At 31.6% G+C, this 21840-nt stretch overlaps 2 protein-coding genes across 3 annotated transcripts; both read right to left on the reverse strand.

Moving 5' to 3' along the window:
* Positions 1-3355: 3355 nt before the first annotated feature.
* HEB1 (ARM repeat superfamily protein) lies at positions 3356-8810 on the reverse strand. Its single transcript, XM_011012940.1, has 5 exons — positions 7646-8810; positions 6928-7392; positions 5740-6801; positions 4674-4782; positions 3356-4454 (listed from the first exon to the last, which is right to left on the reverse strand). The coding sequence occupies exons 1-5, from the start codon at positions 8702-8704 to the stop codon at positions 3472-3474; spliced, it is 3678 nt and encodes a 1225-aa protein (XP_011011242.1). The 5' UTR covers positions 8705-8810; the 3' UTR covers positions 3356-3471.
* Positions 8811-19162: 10352 nt separating this feature from the next.
* On the reverse strand, positions 19163-21476 carry LOC105115876 (cyclin-D5-1-like). 2 transcript variants are annotated; one of them, XR_840406.1, is made up of 6 exons: positions 20996-21476; positions 20819-20905; positions 20423-20714; positions 20170-20303; positions 19607-20060; positions 19163-19534 (listed from the first exon to the last, which is right to left on the reverse strand). XR_840406.1 is itself a non-coding variant. In XM_011012941.1 (5 exons), exons 1-5 carry the CDS (start codon positions 21275-21277, stop codon positions 19842-19844), a joined length of 1014 nt encoding a protein of 337 aa, XP_011011243.1. In that variant the 5' UTR covers positions 21278-21476; the 3' UTR covers positions 19163-19841. The 2 variants fall into 2 exon arrangements, 1 of the variants encoding a protein (XP_011011243.1); XM_011012941.1 differs by having other exon boundaries at positions 19163-20060.
* Between the last annotated feature and the right edge of the window lie 364 nt (positions 21477-21840).

Raw genomic sequence — 21840 nt, forward strand, 5'->3', positions numbered from 1 at the left:
CATGTAATCAAGGAATGTTGTCTACGACCATAGAATCGACAAGGGTTTACTGTGCAGTCAAAATTAAAGGTTGCTTCTATGGCTGCCACAGCCATGTCCTCATCGTCAGCACCAAAATCTTCATCATCGAGCACTCTTACTCCTGAGATGGTGCAGCAGATGATAATATTTTCCTTCTGTGCACTTGGGATTTCTGGTAAGAAAAATAAACTTAACTTTCCCTTGGATTTAGCACATAATAAACAATGGTTAATGGATTCAGCAACATTGAATCAAATGACCAGCAGTGAAAATGGGTTGTATAACGTGCAAAAATATATAGGTAATCAGCATATACAGGTAGCAAATGGTGATAATCTGCCGATTTTGTTGATTGGTAGTTTAGGGTCTTATTTCAACAATATTTTTTGTGTCACCAAAATTATCCACAAGTTTACTCTCTGTTGGTCAAATGGTAGAAAATAACTGTGATATTCACTGTCATTAATAATCCTTATTTTTGGCATAAGAAATTGGGGCATCCCAATTCTAATGTATTGACTCATCTTATGAAACATGGATATTTGAGGAATAAAAATTCCTTTTCAACAAAATTTTTGAGCATTATCATTTCTTTCACATGGAAATTGTGCTTCTAAATGTTTTGAAATTATTCATACTAATGTATGGGGCATAAGCCCTATTATCTCTCATGCTCAGTATAAATATTTTTTCATATTTATTGATGATTTCCGTCATTTCACTTGGATATATTTTCTCCAATCTAAGGTTGATGTATTCTCAACATTTCAAGCTTTCGTTGTATTTGTTGAAAATCAATTTTCTGCTCATATTAAAATACTTCGTTCTGGCTCCGAGGGAATATATGTCTAAAGAATTTCAGGAATATCTCAAAAACAAAGGGATTCTCTCTCAGAGATCTTGTCCTTACACTCCTCAACAAAATGGAGTTGTTGAGCATAAGAATCGTCATCTTTTTTATGTTGTTCACACCTTATTAATTGATTCTTCGGTACCTACTCAATTTTGGGTAGAAGCTCTGTCAACAACTGTTTATCTAATTAATCGTTTGGCTTCTCAAGTTCTAAACTTTGCATCTTCATACTCTATTTTATTTGGTGTTATTCCTGAGTATGATTCTCTTCATATTTTTGGGTGTGTTTGTTTTGTTCACTTACCATTTACTGAACATAATAAACTTTCAGCCCAAGCTGCTCGTTGTGCTTTTCTAGGATACAGTAATTCTCATAAAGAGTTTGTGTTATGATGCAAGTGCTCATAAAATTCGTATCTCTTGAAATATGATTTTCTTTGAAAATCAGAATTTGTTCCCTTCTTGTCCCTCTACAAAATCCACTCCTATCCAGCTTCCAACATTTGATGGTAATAGTCCATCTTATATCTTTGAATGTTTTAAGCTAGGAATTGTATATCAAAGACGTCATCCACCATCCATTTTGCCATTTCCGGACACGGAACCGACATCTGATCATTCCCCTCAACTAAGATCAACTCGAGTTTCACATACCCCAAACAGGTATGGATACTCAACAACTACTATTGATAGTACTTTTATGCCTAAGACTTATGCCCAGGCTTCTACCCAATAATGTTGGCAACAAGCCATGAAAGAGGAACTTCAAGCTCTTCAGGATAATCACACATGGGATATTATTTCTTGTCCTACCGGATTTAGACCTATTGGCTGCAAATAGGTATACATTATTAAATTACAACCTGGGTATACATTATTAAATTCCAACCTGATGGATCTGTGGAACGATATAAAAGCATGGTTGGTGGCTCTTGGAAATTGTTAGACATATGATATTGATTATGAGGAGACATTTGCACCTGTGGCTAAAATGACTACCATACAAACTATTATGGCAATTACTGCTTCCAACAGATGGCCACTTCGTCAAATGGATGTAAAAAATGCATTTTTACATGGAGACCTGAAAGAGAATATTTATATGACTCCTCCTCCTGGTATGTTTACTCACCCATCTGATAAAGTCTGCTAGTTGAAACGGTCCGTGTATGGTCTAAAACAGGCACCACGGGCATGGTTTGAAAAATTTCGCACTACTCTTCTGAAACTTAAATTTATTCAGAGCCAATATGATTCCTCTTTGTTTCTTCAGCAAACTAATATTGATATTGTTGCTCTTCTGGTATATGTGGATGATATTATCATTACAAGATTTGACATTCCACTTATTGAGGATTTGCAGTGTTCTCTTAACAGTGAATTTCATATGAAGGATCTGGGACACCTTCATTATTTCCTTGGTCTACAAGTGCATTCTATGTCCAATGGGATTTCTCTACATCAGCACAAATACACCCAAGAGATTCTTCTCTTGGGCGGTCTTAAATCAAGGAATAATGTTCTTACACCTCTTGAGATTAATTTAAAACTTTGTCAGAATGATGGTGACTTGTTACCTGATCCCTCCATATACAAGCAATTAGTGGGAAGTTTGAATTATCTAACCATTGCTCAACCAAATATTTCTTTTGCAGTACAAGTTAGTTTTTACAGGCTCCTCGTTAACCTCATTTAGCTACTATCCGAAGAATTATTTGCTATCTTAAAAGCACATATGGGCAAGGATTATTTTTTCCTGCTAATAATTCATTACAATTAATAGGTTATAGTGATGCAAATTGGGCAGGGTACATAGATACATGTTGGTCTGTTACTGGGTGGTGTATGTTTCTTGGAAATGCTTTAATTTCATGGAAAAGCAAAAAGCAAGACCGAATCTCAAAATCTTCCATAGAATCTGAGTATCAAGCTATGTCCTCCGCATGTTCTGAGATTGTGTGGCTCCAGGGTTTGCTACGTGAACTTGGTTTTCCTCAGCACACCTACACCTCTTCATGCTGATAACACAAGTGCAATTCAGATTGCTACTAATCCTATGTTTCATAAACACACCAAACATATTGAATTGAAGTTGATTGTCACTACATTCATAAAGCTCTTGATCATAATATTCTTACATTACCTCACATTTTCACCGAGAATCAGACAGCTGATATCTTTACGAAGGCCTTGTCTTGGCCTCAACATCAACTCATGATTGACAAATTAATGCTTATTGATCGGCCAACATCAATTTAAAGGGGGATGTGAGTGTATATTATAGCAAGAATATCAACAATACATAGCAACTAAATTGTAACAGAATATCTTATATCTATTGTATTTATTATAGACTACAAATCAGGGATTAGAGACAGTAAATTAGGGATTATTACATGTATTTAGAGGACTAAATTCTTCATTTCGAAAGAAAATGAAACAAAGAGAACAATTTTACATTGAAATCTGATATTTGTGACAAAAAGAACAGGAACGACTGTCATTTCATTCAACCTCTGCAGAATGAAATAAAATGGGATGCAACGCATATACTCAGCATAGAATTTAAAATATAAAAGTTCTTACAGAAGTTCCATTTATTCTTTCATAGCAGAAAACCTCCCGGTTTCATAAAGATGATAAAACCAAACATGATCAAGCAACATCCTGGCACTGCATAGTTTCTGCCTTGCATTTTCGTCACTCTGTTCCTCAATCCCTCTCTCGATCTGAGGGTAGATTTCTGGCAGAGAAGCCAACATCATATCCAGTTCATTCCATTCCCTGTCTTCTTCTCCAACTAACTTCACACAGACAAAATGTAGAAGTCCCAATACTACTCCAAAGTCCTTCCTTTCAAGGCCAACAACAGAGCCAGTCAATAAAATCACTCCAACTGCATCCAGAATGTTAAACTTCCCCTTCAATAGTGAAACTATCATTTCCATGAGTTTCTTAAACACACGGAATTCTTCTGGTTGGGAAGTTATATCATCCACCTCTTCTGGGTTACCTTCTCTTATTTCATAAAGCTCAGTCTTTGCTAAAATTATAGGCCACGATGGATAACCAGACTTAATGCAATCTGATGCAGTTATATATGTGCTTGCTAATTGAGTCTTGTTTAGCATGCACGGAAATCCCAATGCAAGAATCAGATCAGGCATCCAAGACTTGGCTGCAGCAACCAGGCCTGCTGAAAAACCAGAGCCCAAGTGCAATTCAATTGAGGTGATTAGATCAAGCATATCATTGACAAGATCAAAAGCTTCTGGAAGTAGTGGTGAAGTTTCACTGGTGTCACGAAGGATCAGATTGAGTAACTTGGCTGCATAGCTGAAGGAGCTCTTCAGACACAGAAAAAAATCTTTCAATTCATCCTCCTTAAATTGCAGTTTTTCAATAGATTGGTGCTCTAATGCAAAGATGATGTGTTTTAAATATTCAGATGTAAAGTTCAAACACCTTCCATGAATACGAGATAGAAGGCTCATTGCAATGGAATCAACTATGAGCTTTAGCACTGCAGTAAGCATCTTCACCTTATTTGACATCCCCCTTTCTTTTGTAGAGAGAGATCCTACGTAATGTTAAAAAGTCATCGTTAAATAAAGGTGATTCCTCTCTCTAATGAAAAACAAAGAATGATGGAGACCTTAAAAGCATAATATTGCATGATGAGATCTCATGTAAGACGCAGATATTCAAATTATAATGCTATTGCAGTCACTAATATTCTAAAATTGAACAGCAGCGCTAAAGGGATGGTGATTTATTTATATTTTCCTTAATCACTCACCATCATCATTTGAAATAGATGCGTCTGCTTGAGTTTCCCCAATGTTAACTTCTCCGAGCAGCTTATCAATACAATTAAGAAGGTGATCCACTGTCTGGTCCAACACCGTCTGAAGAAAATGAAATTTAGAGGAAACAGAATTGAGAGCACATCAACAAACGTTTCCTCATTCTAAAAAATTGAAGCACATATGTGAGCAAGTCACAACTGACAAAGGAGCAGGTACAGTTAAAAAATGCACTCTATTAAAAAATCCATGAAGATTACACAGTCTGTTATAATTACCACAGGTGTAAGATGGGAAAGATACACATGTATATTAGTACAGAACACCTAATGTCTATAGATGCCTATTATTAAAATTCAAACAACAAAAATACTTTCAATTAGCTCATTAACCAGGTCTTAAATCAACAACCGGCAGCTACAAATTATAATACTTTCAACTGTTATGATTACCACAGTTACAAAATGAGAAAGATATACATGTATATTAGTACAGAACACCTATTGTCTACAGATGCCTATTATTAAAATTCAAACAAAAATACTTTCAATGAGCTCATTAACCAGGTCTCAAATCAACAACTGGCAGCCACAAATCATAATGCTTGTATTGATAAGCAACCAATGTCTGATATGGTCCCCGCCAAAGTAGGGTTCTGGGAGGAATATTCAAGAAACACAGTCGTGCTTCAAGATTTTGCATAAAGTGGCAGCTCTAGAGAATTAAACCAGCATGCTTGTGCTGATGGCATTGGGAAAATAGGGGACCATTGATTTCAGGATGTTACACTGTTTCCATGTAAAGAATGATAAATTCCTTGGCAGAACAAGAGATGGAAATTAAATTCAAGGTCTAATGTGAAGAAAAGGGACATTAAATTTCTTGCAAAATAAAAAATTCAGGTATTGCCATAGAATGTAAGCTAAGCAACACAAAACTGACAAAATCACATAAGGATTGAATGATTTGTTGGTCAAAGACAAAAATACAAGGGAGAGTCATAGAGAATAGAGACTTCAATAAAACAAAAGTGAAAGGAAAAAAAAAAGTACAACTTGCCTCCACAATTGATGAAGAGTCAGTCCCCTCACTGTTCTTGCTGCCACTATCATTTGTACTAATGCTTATATTTTGAAGACTCATATGCAAGGCCAGAGCTGAATACGCCAAAACAGGTGATGTGTCCATATACTCGCAGGAGATGCAGTGCTCAATGCTGGCCTCTGAAATGACCTTCAGAGCAAGAAATGACGATTCTAGAGCTTGGGACCCTAAAATAGCTTCCCGAGAGTCCTCAGAAACAACCAGGTCTTTAATCTGGCAGGCAATTCCAACAGAAATTGAGTAATCATACTCAAAAGTGGTTGAATTTTTCCCACCTACATGCTTCCTCTTGGCTGAGATTTTGACTGAGGACTTGCATTTCTTCCTTTTCCCAGGGAAAACTTTCTGCTTTGGTATTTCAACTCCAAATTTAACATGGCAACGATAGGCAGCTTTTTGCAAAAGGTTTGTTAAAGAATCAAACATATCATCAAAGCCACTATAAGACAACAATAATCTGTGAGCGGACCTTACTTTAGCTTGCATTTCCACATTCTTTGGTAATCCGCAACAATTAGTAACCAGGCTCATGCATTCTTCAACAAGCCCAGCAACATCATCAGGTGAAACAACAGAACAAATGTTGAGTACAGATGGTTGAGCATGCCCAGTGGATGCAGCAGCAAACAAGCACTTTACTTTTCCACCGGTGAAAAATTCTTTAAGGGCATTCTTATAGCAAGGCTCACTGACTAGATTGTTGCATAGGGAGGCAGCAGCAATAAGTAGACCCTCAATCTGATCTGCATGTAGTTTTTCATTTGACAAAACCAAACCGATCAACACTCTGACAAGCTCCATGAGAGACTTAGGAGATGCCCCCTCTAACATAGCAAATTCACAAAACCTTGCACCAGCCATGGGAGACCTTTTAATAAGAGTGACACAACGATTGCATGCCTCTTCGATGCTAACTTTCGAGGGAAAGTATGATGGTATAAGCAATCTAGTAATCCTCTGTGCAACCTGAGAATGATCACTTGCAAGTGTTGATAATAACACATCTAAACCAACCACCTGCAGTTTTATAATAACAGCGCCAGCCAGCCAATGAGAGATATACTATTATAGTAAGAATAAACCCAACCAAGTAACAGGAGAAGATGCCAAAAACAATACAAAAATGTTAATGCAAAGCAATACCTTATTAAATTGAAAGGATCGGATATCCCTTATAAGGAGGAGGAGATCCATGACAGCAGCACGACTAGAAAGAGCACTATCCAGGATCAGATGCCCCAATCTTGGTAGAAGAACTTTAAGAATTTCATGAGACTGTGGATTTCCGAGCAAATAAATAGTGCCATTCACCGTCGAAAGCCTAACCTCATTGCATATATCGTGTGACATGTCATCAAATATTTTTGTAAGCAGCTTTGTAATGGTTGATGAGGGGACGATTTCCCAAAATAGATGAAGGACACGGAAACAACCTTCTACTGCAACAACTCTTACATCTGGACAATCATCCATGATCAATCTCTCCATTAAAAAGAACTGCTTATCAAGCAGTGTATCTTTTACTTCTTTCATGGCATCAGGATCTTCAAGCGGGAAAAAATCTAAAAGCAAATGCAATGCATTAAGACGAACATTTGAATTGGCAACCTGTCAAAACGTGCATAGAACAATCTCATAATTCTTTAATCAAATTATCTAAACCAACCAATAATGAATTAGAAAAGTTGAAAAGAACAATTGCATCCTTAAGATCAATTGTGTATGAGCAACAGCTACCAAGTTAATATTACATTTATTTCACATGCCAACACAAACTGCTACATGCTAGTTAATAATTTATTCCAAACAGATATGTTATCATTAAAAATCAAGTTTACATGGGATAAAAGAATTGGTTTACCTGGAGGGACCGAAATATCACAGGCTCAGCAAGCCTAAAAAGCAACTTTTCAACCCCATCAGTAATCCTTTGACTAACAAACCCACCCAAAACCCTCCTAACAGAAGCTGCAAACACCCTGGAATTCGCATATATCGAGCCCTCAATCAAACCCTGTAGGAACCCACCCTCAAACTCCTCCTTCAAAACCCCATCAACCCCTTTCCATGCCCGAAACAACACCACTCCATATGCTTCCAGGATGGACTTCCTACCAAATGCAATCTGAGACTTTATCATCGCCAATGCCTCCTTCATTAACTGCATACTCAACCCAAAAATAAACCCCAAGAACTTCCTCCCATCCTCAGTCTTCAAATAAATCGGCGCGATCACAGTCCGAATCAACAACATCTTCAAATCCTCAATGCTCTCATCCTCGAAATCAAACAATGTAAAAGCCTCACGCAAAGCATAAACTCTATGAACGTCCACTTTCTTCTTCAATGTCAAAGACCGCGAAACCAGGAATGGTAAAGACTGTGAAATCAACATTTCTCTCCCCTGTAAGTTCTCCCTCCAATAAATCTCACATAAATTCGATATCTCCAACAACAAACTCGAATGCGACTCAAGAAAGACCAAATTGTCATGAAGTAACTGAACAGATGGCAACAGATCCCGAGGCGAAAACACCTTCTTGGGATGCGAAACGCATAGAAAAGCAACGTGGGCAAGAAGGTGGAGCTTCTCGAGATTATGTTGTTGTTGTTGTTGTTGTTCGTGGAGGTTGAGATTGGCTTCTTCATACGTATTATTTTTACGGCCGGATCGACGGCGTTTTTTAAAGGGAGGGGCACTGGTGGGGTGGCGGAAGGAAAGGATAGAATCGGAAATGAAAGTATGCAGAGAGGGAAGGAGAGAGGAAGCTAGAGGAGAAGAGGAGGGGATTGAGTGGATTAAGGATTTGAGTGTTCGTTTTGAGGATTTTACTTTGAGATTGAGTTCTGTGGCTGAGGAGAGGAATTCCTGCGGCGATGAGTTATGGAGAGAGGACGGATGACAATGCCTCTTCTCCATGGAGGGAGAAATTTGGGATGCTAGAATTAGTAAAGGGAGTTGGAGGATAGAAATAAAAGAGGGACTGTTTGTCTTTGTTGTCTGGATCTGTTCATATTTCAAATCGAGGGTAAGGTTTCAAATTCTCAAAGCCTCCCGCCTCTGCCTCTTACAGCATGCCTTGGTTTCTTTAATGAAGAAAAGACACAAAATATTTTAGTGGTTTCTTTGAGTTTTTTTTTTTATTAAACTTTGTTTGCTTGTTAAAAAATAATTTTTTTTAAAATATAAATTTTTAATAAATAAATTTTTAAAAATTAAATTATTTTTTATGTTTAATAATATCATAAAAAATAAATTGAAAAATATTTTCTAATATTTGGCTATATCATGGAAAATAACTTGGTAATATTTTTAAAAATTTATTAAAATAATAAGAAATAAATCTTACAAATTAAAAGGTTGGATAAGAATGAAATTAAAAAAATTATCTAATTTTAAAAATTACCTCAAATAAAATAAATAATAATCAAAATAATAGAGATTAGATCTAACAAATAAAAAAATTAAAATACAATAAAATTTAAAAAATATATATATTTTTTAAATTATTTTAAATAATTTTTAGCTACTTCTTATTTATATTTTCTACAAATCTTCCTCTGAAGTTAAAATTACTTAATAATTTTTTATAAGATTGTATTGTGAAAAATAAAATAATAATTAATTTGTAAGAAATTATATAAAAATCAAAAAATAATTTTATGTGCATTAGGTTCATTTATTATGTTTCATGAAATAATCAACTTTATTTCAAGATTATGATATTACCATGTGGTATTAAAATATTTATTTAATTAGAAAATTTAATGTTCCATCATTTAATATCTAAATAAAAGATCTAATAGCTTTCCATGCATGTGTCTAGTTTTTAAAAAAATAGAGAGAAAGAAGAAGAAACTGTAAATTATTTTTTTTTTAAAAGATGAAAAATAATTTTAGCTTTTAGCTCCAAATTCAAATTTAACATTTTTCCCTTTAAATGCTTAAAAATTATCACAAAATTCATTTTCAATGAAACACCTTTTTATTTATAAACCTAAAAACATTAAATTCAAGAACCCAATTAGATCTTTTGGATTCTGACTTGGAACTTAACCGCCATTGATAAATTCTTCTTGTTAATCATATGGAAACCATCTTTCTTTTTCCTTTTCTTTTTTTTTTTATGGCAGCAAAAGAACTAGCTAATAATTTCTCTCACCAATTATTAAAGACCAAAATACAAATCAGATCAAGTATTATTATTTAAAATAAATATTATAAGCATTAGGGAAACACCACTAAAAAAAAAAGTGTTTGCTAGGAACATTGTAATTGAATTTTAGGGTTGCAAAATTAACAACAAATTTGCAATCATTTTGTTTATATACCAAACCATCTCCAAATCCCCCCTTCCCCTCCCATTTTATGTAAGACTATGACTACGACTAAAAAAAAAAATTTGTTTTATATTCTTTACTAATAATATTAAAATTTTTCTTAGGTCTTGGAGTCAATAACTTATTAATTAAAAATAGTTTCTTATATCATTTTTCTTGCTACTATACTCAATGATAATATTATTTAATACAAGGATTTGATTTATTGTCTTTATTATTATCAAATTTAGCATCATGTTGCCAAGGTTGTTTTTTCTAGTTACATTATTATTTGTTTAGTTTTATGTTTTATATTCACCTTAATTAAATTTTGGTTTTATTTTCTTTTAATATTATATAAATGTCCAAATGTACTAGAAAGGATGCTCAATGACTTAAATGAATCTTGAAATTTTCATCATCTATTTAAAGATCAAATGAGTGGTTTGCATATCTTTCACCTACTCAATTCAAATTCAATCAAGCATTGTATATTATCCTTGAAGCTAGTCCACCAACTAAGTGAAAAGAGGAAGAGATGAAAATAAATAACCAAAAGGCAATAAATAACCAAACTCGCAAGGAGTTGGTAGCACCAATTTCTTGATGAGCAATATTTTTACATTATATATGATATGATGTTGCTTATGAACTTAAATTATAAATAATTAATCTTATACTAACTTTCCATGAATTGATAAATGAAGATCCAAAAAAGAATATTAAGTAGTTACATGTACTATACTCAAGCATGAAATTAATTATAATCTCAAAAAAATAAGTAGAATTAAGATTTTTTTTATTCTTCTTAGGGAACAACATAAAAAAATGGTTGTTTTACCTACCATCCGATATTATTACCATGTGAAATGAGATGAAGAAACTTTTTTCCTGAAAAGATTTCCTTACATCTAGTGCCATAAACATTAAGAAAGAAATTTATGGCATTTGACAAATTAATAAGCAACTTTTGGTTTAATATTTTTATAAATGAATTTTGATAATGGAAATGAGTGTGATAACAAATATAAGTGGAAGAGATGTAGTAGATAAGACACCTATAATATTAAATACTTTCATAAATAACATGGTGGTTAATTCTAAACAATTAACAATTAATTAGAATTACCATGAAAAAAGATGAACTAGGTAAGTGTTACATCTAAATATTGAGCAACAACTTGCTAATCTAATTTATTTAGTTCAACAAATAGTTATAGGTATTATTAAATAATTAGGAATGTGTGGAGTTTGCTCTATAATAAGTCATTCAACTTATATGTGTCCATTTTTATAAAAGGATAATTTTGAGTAAACTAATGTTTTAAGAGGTTTTTAAAAGCATAAACTATTACAAAGATAAAAATATGATCTTTTCTCTTACACCTATAATAATAGATGGATGAAACACTCAAATGATACAATACAACAAAATATTGAATAAAGAAATTCACATTCTAGTATAATTATGTTTATTGTTTAATTTTATACTCTTAACTCAACAATTGGATCGAACTAAACTTTCACTAAGATTTTTAGATATATTTTTCTACATTGGGTTAGAATTTCATATCAAGCAAGTTCAAGAAAGTCTTGTGATACAAGTCAGCATATGTAATATAAATTTTGTTATTTATTACTTTTTAACTTATGACTTTCTATTTGGGAAAAATTCTTTTCTCATAATAAAGAATATTTAGCAACTTATTTTTTGAGTTTCTAGGTTTTATAAGGGTCAAGTTTATTTACCACAAACTACATTTTTGGCTTTCTAGGTTTGTCTTTTACTTCTTCATGGGTTTCTGAATCTTTATTTTCATAAAGTTCTTATTAATAATAAGTTTTTTTTAATTATTGTTACTGATATATAAGGATAATAATGAAAACAACAAGAACACTATAATTTTTTTATAGCAGTTGTTGTAAACAAGAGAAAAGGTAAGATATTGAATTCAAATACAAATTTAAATGTGGAATATAAGAAAATAAAAATTTCAAAAATATATAATAAGATTTTCAAAGCCTAGCTTTGATACCAATTAATGCAAACTCTATGGATATAAAGATCCAAAAATTCACAACAACGTAGATGATATATTCAGAAAGCCAAAAACCAAGCTTGTGGTAGATGTTTTAGTCCATAGATAAACATGTATCTAAGAACCAAAGATATTAGAAATTGAACTTGGACCCATTGATTATATAGAATTAAGAACTTCAAGTATACAAAGACACCACAGTATCAATTATATTTTAATAAGTCAAATTTGTTCTTTGTCTTAACAAAAAGAAAAGTGTTACATCATGTAAAATATAAGTTTATTCAAAAAATCATGGCTGCTGAATTTTATAGTTAAGAAAATAATATATAGTCCTCTTAAATAACTCTAATGAACTCTTATTGGGTTAAAAGTCAAACTAATGATCAACTAACATAAACTTAATGTCTAAAACAATTCTAAATATTGATTTTGGATAAAATAAAAAGCCAAACTAAAATGCAGGCCCTAAAATGAATGTAAATATCCAAATAATAAAATAAAAACAACAAATAAAACCTTAAAATAATTTAGATTAATATAAAGAATTAATTCACTCTAAAGTAATATGTCATTAAATATTCTAGCCCTTATTTTCTTCTATAACTAGGATAAATAAGAAATCCTTGTAAGAAAAAGGATTTTGGAATATTAAGAAATCCTTACCACACTTTAAAACTATATTATTGTATATTAAAGATCCTTGTAGAACTAGAAAACTTATAAAAATAAGTTGTTGAATATCCTTGCATTATAAAGAAAAGAATCATCTTCAAATAAAAAATTCACGAGTTAAAAGTCCATAAATAATAAAATTCATATTGTATCTGTTGACTAGTTTTGCAAAACCTTCATGAATTCTGATTGAATTGAAATTTTAACTCGGTATGTAAAAATATATTTGGAATTTCTTAGTAAAACTTCAACTTGATCCAATGATCAAATTAAGAGTTATGCTTAATAGCATAAAATTAAAAAGTAGACACAATTATGTAAAAAATCAAATTTTTTTATTCAACCTTTTATTGAATCATATCATTCTCTCTCTTTCTTCAAGATGATTCGTCTTCGAATTTAGAACATGAAGAAAAACCTATAAACCATTATCAACCTAAAATAAAAAATCTCCATCAAAACCCTGCATAATCTTGCTAGCCAAGAGAATATTATGAAAAAACCTCTCATTCATATACAAACTCTTATTTTCAGTCATATTCTTCTTTTTAAGCTTTAGTTAATCCTCGTAAACTTGTTTAGGTGTTAAAAAACAAGAACTAGAAACTCCTACCTTTCATAAAAGAAAATTTATTCTTAAACTTGTCATTGTCATGCATAGCTTTCTTATTATATTGTCAAGACCTACCTAACAACAAATAACTAATATGTATAGGCACAACATCACGTAACACTTAATCACAATACTTTCTAATAAATAATGCAACTAAAACTTATTTAAGCACTTTTATCTCTCCATAATCATTCAACTATAATTTAAATGTAATAAAGTGTTTTATAGTATGTAAGTTCAATTATCCATATACATGAACAAGTTAAATTAGTGCAATTCTAACTGTTAATGTTCATATTACATGCTAAATACGTTCTCTCATTGCTTCTCCAAATCTCACACCTTAACTTGTATATTCAGTACTCGTTTCACCACAAATACCTCTCTCTCAACTAGATGCTCAACATAATCATCACTAACATTTTTAAGTCGAGGGCATCTCCTCCTCATTACTAACCTCCCTATTGGCTACAACCTCACTATTAGCCTTTATAACCATAGCTCACTTGTTTGAATACTACAAAACAACTTGCTCGACTTCTAAAAAACAAATATATTTTATGTCATGATTACGAGATATAAGAGTTTTAGATTTACCTCTATTATTATTAGAGATATCCTTCTTCTCTTTTAGAGTCTTGATTCTTTCCTTTATATTCAGTTGAGATTAGGTAGCTCCGTATATAAGCCATCCAATTAGGTTTTCAAGGTGATGAAAAACCTAACAATTGGCTTGGTCGTGAACTACCTTTATATTTGATTTATCTCTTCATTTTTGTTGACATGTGCACCGTTTCTTCTAACTCCATAATATTCATGATTTTGTTATTCATTTCATTCAAGAACCTAGCTATAGTGGTTTTCCTATCCTCCACTACATTAGTCAAATCATCATGATCTTTATCTCTATGTGGTACTCATCAATACTCATTATACTTTGGCTCAAATATTACAATATTTAGTGCAATTATTTATAATAATGACTAAAAATATATCATCTTTTTATAATAGCCTTCATCTCACCCCAAGTTTCAATAGGCCTTTTATGATTCCTTCTATAACTTAACACAAATTGATCCCACCATATAATGACATAGTCCATGAACTTGATCATGAAAAGCTTAACCATTTTACCACTTTTATAATTTTCTTTGCAAATTATTTTTTATCTTAAAGACTTTATCTTTAATCTAAATTTATTAATAAAATATTATATAAATTAATTAAACATAAATGAATATTAAAGATTAAAAAAAGTATTTATTAATAATAAATATGTTTTATCATGAGCAAAATCAAAATCACATATAACCAATTAATTGACTATAAAGCATATACAGTAACATATAATAAGCAAGTTCAGTTCACAATATGCCTTGAGGAAGAATTGAAAGTCCTAAATAAATTGTTAGAAAAATATTTTTTATATACTTTGGTTTTAAAAATAATAAAACTTATAGATGAAATTGTAAAGCTTAAAGAGGTTTCTAAATGTATCTAAAAATATTGTTGTAACTTCTCTTAAATGTAAAATAATATGTAATAATATAATGTAACGATGGCTAGAGTACATATATTAAGAGAAGCTAACAGGCCTGGGAAAAAACACTATAAACTTAAACTAAAAAAACATTGTTCTTCAAAATAATATAATGATAATTTTGTCCTTCACACCAAAAACAATAAAAAATAACTATTGGAGACATTAAACATTAAAGTCTTTTTGCAAGGTGTATTATTCATTATCAAATTTATCAGGAGCAAGTAAGTCTTTTTACATTTTCAAAAGCACAATAAAATGACCAAAATACCTTTTAAGATTAAAAAAAAATTAAAACTAGCTTCAAGTAGCAATTTGTTACTTTCATAATTTTTTTATATAATTATCATGTAAAATGAGGGGCACTTTAGTATTTGACTAAACATAGAAAATAAAAACAAAATGCATAATGAAACAACCAAAATACACTTGAAAGTTAAAAAATTAAAATTAACCTCAAAGGGATTTTTTTCCTTTTTACAAAGGTTTTTTTTAATTATTATCAAGTTAGTTTAGGAGCTATTTTATCTTTTTATAAATAAAAAAAATAAAAAAAAAGTATCAATGTGTGTATGGTATGCACCAACTTATAGAAGACACTCACGTCTTTTGAACAACACGTGCAAGGCAATGCCTATCAGTGTTGGGTGGTTGTTTTGTCACCAATTAGCCATTTTGTTTTTTTTTTTTCTTTCTCTCTCTTCCCTTTAAAAATGATAGTTTGGTCCTCTTTGTTGTTGGTATTTTAATTTTGTCCTCTATCATTTTATAAATATTTTGTTTGTTTTCAATTTCATCATTTAATCTCAATTTTTTCTATATAATATTTTTCAAATTGATTCTAATTCTTTTGATTTCTAATTTTTTTTCTTGGCTTTTCTTTTTTTGTAAAAGTTTATTTATTTATTTTTTATCAATCTCGTCCTTCTATCTAAATTAATGGTATATTATTTTTACCAATTTGATCCTTATTCTTGTGGGGTTTTTGAGATTCTTTTTCTAATATTTTTTTCATCTCACCTTTTACTGAGATATAAAATTTATTTTATATATCAATTTTGATCTTCATTTTTTGAAATGTTTTTTTGGGTCCATTTGCTAATGTGTTTTTATTTTTGATATCACCCTTCAATAAAATATTAAATTTATTTTCTATTATAATTTTAATCCTTATTCTTTTAATTTCTATTTTTTTAATCCTTTTATATAATTAAAATTTCTTTTTTTTTTAATTTTTTTTAATATTTGATTAAATGAGAATTGAGTTTCATATTTTTTCTAGATAGAGTGCATCAAGTCTAATGACTTGGGTCACAAGTTTAAATAGTTAACACAAGTTGATATTTTTTAAATATATTAGGCTATTTTAATCACATAATCTGGGTCATAAGTTTGGCGAGATAACTTACGTTGACTCGAGCTTGATTATTGAGGTTACAACTTTATCATGTTAACCAGGGTTGACCAATGATGATTTATTTAGTTTTTTTGTATCATATTTCATCCTTTCATATTTAATTGGTTGAGACTAATCATTTTTCCCTTAATGGAACAAGTATATAACTCGATTTGTAGATTTTTCTTTTTTTTTAAAAAAAATGTTTACCACACCTAAACATCATTTTTTTATGAAAAAAATAGTATGACCTAGCAGCAAAGCAAAATCCCCAAAACCTTTTACATCTATAACACCAAACATCAGCCTATATTTATTTTCTATTTAAGAACTCTTCATAAGAGTACTTTAGAAGAACCAAACAACATCTTACCCTAAAGGTATCTAATAAGTGCTAAGATACGAGCTAGAATAAAACAATAATAAATCATGAGCCCGCCCTTCATTACGGATCAAATTAATTTTTTTAGAGTTAAAAAAAATAGGCACTATTAACATATTCACTAGTAGGAAAAAAAAAATCAAAACCATATAAAGGGTAGTTTAATCTGACCCAATTGACTTGGTGAGTCCAAAGACTTAAACAATTTAAAAGGTGACAAGAAAAATAAAAATTGTTAAAATCAAGCCCCAACAAAATAGAATATTTATCTAAAGCCATAATGATTTCAAAAAATAAATAATGAAGACCAATTTAAAACAAATCAAATGTTGAAGGATACAATTGAAAAATAAAAAGTCAAGTAATTTTTATTAAAAAATAAAAAAAATCAAAGGATAAAGTTGAATAAAAAAAATATCCAAGATAAAGCCCAAGCATGCAGCCCTAGGTGACCCAACACATTTGACTCATAATAAGAATAGCCTAAGCATGTAGGTCTGCCATCCTAAGCCCCCATGCTTGAGCTCTGATATATATATATATATATATATATATATATATATATTCATTTCATAAAGGATAAATGACATATCATTTACCCTATTTTTAAGGAAAAAAACTAAAATAGAGTAAGTGATGTGTTCCTTGTTAAGATAGACTACATATTGCCTATTCTTCTCAAATTTTGATTGCTAAAGAGGTCATTAAAAAATTAGGTTGGGGTGTTTCACACCAAAAATTCATATAAAACTATATTTGTTTTTTCCTAGAAACACACAAAAAAAATATAAAGACCTAAATAAATCTTTTTACCTTAAAAAACTTAAAAAAAGTAAAAAAAAGAAAACCTAAAATCCAAAAACTCTCCAGGATCAAATCTATTATCTCGGGCAATTTTAAGGTGAAATAACACTCTAATGAAACTACTCTATAATATAAAACCCATTAACAAAAAGATTTATCATTTTGATCTTATAAGTGAAGCTTACTAATATTTTTTCTCTCAACCACTAGATTATAGTGACTTTTTCTCTCCAACCTCAAATTTTGAACTAAAAAATGAAATAAATGAGGTTTTATATCAAAAGGGAATTTTTGGAAAGCTAAAGGGACTAAAAATAGTTTTGTTGAGAAATAAAAGGATCAAAGTTAATATTTTGAGTAAATTTTGTAATGGATATCAAGTTTTTGTGTTTTTTGTATTTTGGTTCCATCTTTCATTTTAACCATTTCCTAGCAAATTAGAGCAACTGGTCTTGAATTTCGCAATTGAAGGATTCAATCGAGTAGAAAAAAACATTTGAAGATCAAAAATGAAAAAACAAATCACTCCAATCCATAATAAATTCTTGAAATTAAAAAAAATCAATTATTATTTTTTTTAAAAATAATAAATTGATTTGATAATGTACACGGGTGGCCTAGCACATCCAACTCTTAATAAGAAAAGTCTAAGCATGCTGGTTTAGTATCTAGACTTACTCATCTAAAGTTTAATTATTTTAAAAGAATTTTATATAGAATGAATAAAATATTTTTTTTAATAAAATAAATGATAAAATTATAAATAATATCTGAGGACAAGCAACAGTAGCTTCTTATATATAGATGATAAAATTATAAATAATAGGACAAGCAACAGTAGCTTCTTATATATAGATTTTAAAGCATGTAATTTAATGTAATCCAATTACTGTTTGTGAATGTGGTCAGTTTAAATTGTATTTTTTAAAATAATTTTTTTTAAATTTTTTTAATTATTTTAATATATTCATATTAAAAATAATTTTTTAAAATAAAAAAAATATTATATTATTATATTTTTAAATAAAAAATACTTTAATCTATAACATCTATCTTATTCCTGAACATCTCCTAACTTTCAATAAATACTAACACTGTGACCCGTCTCCTGGAATAGTCGTTGCAATTACCGCAGCCTAGAATACCTTGTTGTACAGTGCTAGGCTGGATATCCTAGGACCCGATGGAGGCATGTGGAAGGGTGGAGCCTCTGGCACCATTTTGTCATGAATCTCAAACTCCCTCGCCCACCCTAAAAAACAGAGGTCTCCAGCTTCATGATGATAGCATGGGCCCTACGAGCAACCATGGAAGAGAGCACAAATCAACTATCACATGTATAACATATCATATTGGTGAAAACAATGGCGAAACTTTGAGAAAGAATGACAACAAGATTGCTTCTTCTTTTTTTACTTTTCGAGAGAGCGTTCCTGATATTGTGTTTTCTTTTTCGAAAAATAAAACTAAGCACATAACTTGAGAGCAAGATTCCTGGCTATTTGCAGGTCTCTAATTTAGGAAACCAGGGAAAATACTGAAGATGTTTCAAAATGCTCCCAACTACATTGTAATTAGCAAAAAGAATTCAATTCCTGAGTACGCTTCATGACCCGAAACACCCAAACACAGTGCCATTTAACAGAGAAAAGGAAACCCCCAACATTCCAACAAGTCTAAACACATTAGCCTTTGTACACTTTTCAAAGGTCCGGATGCAACTCAGGTATATCAAATCAATCAAAAACATTTCTTCATTCCTAATGGCTTTCAGCCTTCTGAAAGACCTAAGCATCCCAAGCATTGGTGGGGTTACAAGTGATGTACGTACACATCGCACCCACTGTCACAACAAACGAAAGAAAAACGGGAAGAAAAGAAATACAATAACTGAAAAGGAAGGTAAGCAATGGTGGGATTCTTGAAACCAAACAATGTTATAGACGAGCAGTCTTCAATGGTCGTCGGGGAGTCTCCTGGCCTTTCTTCACCTTAATGGCTTTTGGACTTCAGTCAACTGCTTACTTCTTGCTGTAGGTTAAAGCTAACACACCTTTTTATTTACCTTTTCTCTGTAAGCTTCTTGTTGTCACTTGGCTCATTCTTTTGTTGGCAGTTGAAAAATGTAACACCAGTCCTCAAGTCCAAAACATACCGTAAAATGGCCACCAACACTCATTAGACATAAGAACCAATCTATGAGCAATGATCCATGTTTTTTTTCTCTTCTTCAAAAAAGAAATCTCATTAATGAACCCAAGTCAATCCTTTAAAGAAAGCATCAAACACTATGGCCGACAGATTTTCTTAGCTGGGCAAGTTTGATCACATTCATTAAATGTGAGGCTTCTTTTAATACCAGCTCCAGAGACGAGGGAAGAGTTTTCAAGAACATCAAATGAACCAGAATGTATTGATGATGAATTAGGATAAAACACTAGTCTGGGTGTCTTAACCTTTCCCATGTCTATTTCCTGCATTGCGATGTAACAGGAAAATACATTTTCCTGTTGCAAGGAAAGATGGAATGAACATCAATAAGGCGAACCCATCTCTATACGTTCTGTTCTTTAATTTAATTGACATAAGATATCAAACAAAGGCAAGAAAGTTCACATTTTCCAGAGAACCCCATGATGAAATCATATCCATTTTCAGCTCCAACTCTTTTCTCGTTAATTTCCGATTGGATGCAGCTAATACTGCAGCTGCCGCGATAATAGATGGGCGATGATAAAGCAAATCGATCTCTACACAAAACATAGCACGCAAGAATTTATTAAACTCATGAATAAAACATGGAAAGCCAAGCGTTTTATGGATGAAGTAAAGCAGATAAGCAAAGGAGGGATGAAAGAAATTACTATACCTTTTATCATTGCCACAATAAGCTCCACAGCTCTAGAAACAGTCTCTTTTGGTGTAGATTCACCGCATGTTTTATGGATGAAGTAATGCAGATAAGCAAAAGGAGTGATTGAATTCATTCTCCATTCCAATGTATTCAATACCAACAATTCCATTCTCTGTATAACCTTATTTCCAAAACAGTAATCTTCCACCGGAAACTCTGATAAGGGTGGCACTTTACGCTCCTCCATCTTCGCTGCTAATGACAAACATGCCACCGATAATAACCGGATAGCCCACAATTTCCCTTCCTGTAAAAGGATAAAATAACATTCATTAACCATAAACATTCAAAATCAATTGGTAGTTTCTTATTTTGAAAAAAAAAAGAAGAAAAAGAAAAGAGGTTTCCTACGTCAATAGGTCTATTTGAAACAAAACGGTCGAAGTAAGTGACAGAAAGATAAGCCGTATGAAATCGAAAACCGTAGATTGCTCTTGTCTGAAAGCAGAACACAACACAAACTTTTAGAAACAGAAACAAAACAGAGAATCTGAAAAGGAGAAATCGAAAAATGAGAAAACGAATTACATTAAGAATCCATTCAATGGCATCTAAGCGAGCAAATTTTAACCAATTATGGCTAGTGATGAAGCAATCGCCAAAAGACGCATGACATCTGTATCCAAAAGTAATGGTCTCCCGCTCCACCAACTTCTCTACATATTCAACATCAACTTCAGTTTCTAAACCGAAACAAGATCGGTCATGTTTGATGTGGTTGTGATCACTAATACTGTCGTTGAAAAAACAACTTTCATTCTCATGACACAAAAGACTTGACAAAGAGAGAGAATTGTCGAAGTCTCCCATATATTTTAGTTTGATTCTAATATCATGAAAATCTTAAAAGCTCAAACTGAAGCATGGGATTTCACAGGATGATCTAACTGCTGAATCCACGCTGGTGAGACTGGGGAATTTTGTATACAAGGAGAAAGACAAGGGGAAGAGTAGAATCTGGCGAGTTGGAGAGTGAAGACTAGCGGGTTCGGTGCCGCCAAACTGAGAAGATGAGATACAAGAGTTAATTTTTAAGCGGTTGTCACGTGCATACAAGCCTATATACGGTACGTATTGTATACTTACCGTGTATGAAGAAGGCTTGTATGCACGTATAATTCGAATATCAACTGAGACTGAATTCCAATAGAGAATACTGCTATTATGGCTGTGCGGTATTTTCTTGTACATGACATGTTTTGCCACTTCAAAGTTCTCGAATTTTTAAGATATTGCTTTAGCAAAATCTCTCAAAGGATTCATCCCATTTTAAAGGATTGATGCGGTGGTTAAAGATATATGATATTTTTCTTAACTTTTGGGGTATTATTTGTTTTCTGAAAAGTTTTTAAATGAAAAGTATTTTTTTAATT

Source organism: Populus euphratica, unplaced genomic scaffold (genome assembly GCF_000495115.2).
Source record: "Populus euphratica unplaced genomic scaffold, PopEup_1.0 scaffold789.1, whole genome shotgun sequence".
NCBI lineage: Eukaryota > Viridiplantae > Streptophyta > Magnoliopsida > Malpighiales > Salicaceae > Populus > Populus euphratica.

Bases quoted from the DNA above. Each gene is read 5' to 3' on its own strand.
- LOC105115876 (XM_011012941.1), bottom strand. From the start codon at position 21,277: ATGGGAGACTTCGACAATTCTCTCTCTTTGTCAAGTCTTTTGTGTCAT. The intron at 20,715-20,818 runs GTAGGAAACCTC...ATCCTTTTACAG, and splicing joins TTTCAAATAGACCTATTGAC to GAAGGGAAATTGTGGGCTAT. The intron at 20,304-20,422 runs GTATAGTAATTT...TGTTTTGTGTAG, and splicing joins TATTGTGGCAATGATAAAAG to AGATCGATTTGCTTTATCAT.
- HEB1 (XM_011012940.1), bottom strand. From the start codon at position 8,704: ATGGAGAAGAGGCATTGTCATCCGTCCTCTCTCCATAACTCATCGCCG. The intron at 7,393-7,645 runs GTAAACCAATTC...ACGTTTTGACAG, and splicing joins TGATATTTCGGTCCCTCCAG to GTTGCCAATTCAAATGTTCG. The intron at 4,783-5,739 runs GCAAGTTGTACT...CATTTTCTTCAG, and splicing joins ACTCTTCATCAATTGTGGAG to ACGGTGTTGGACCAGACAGT.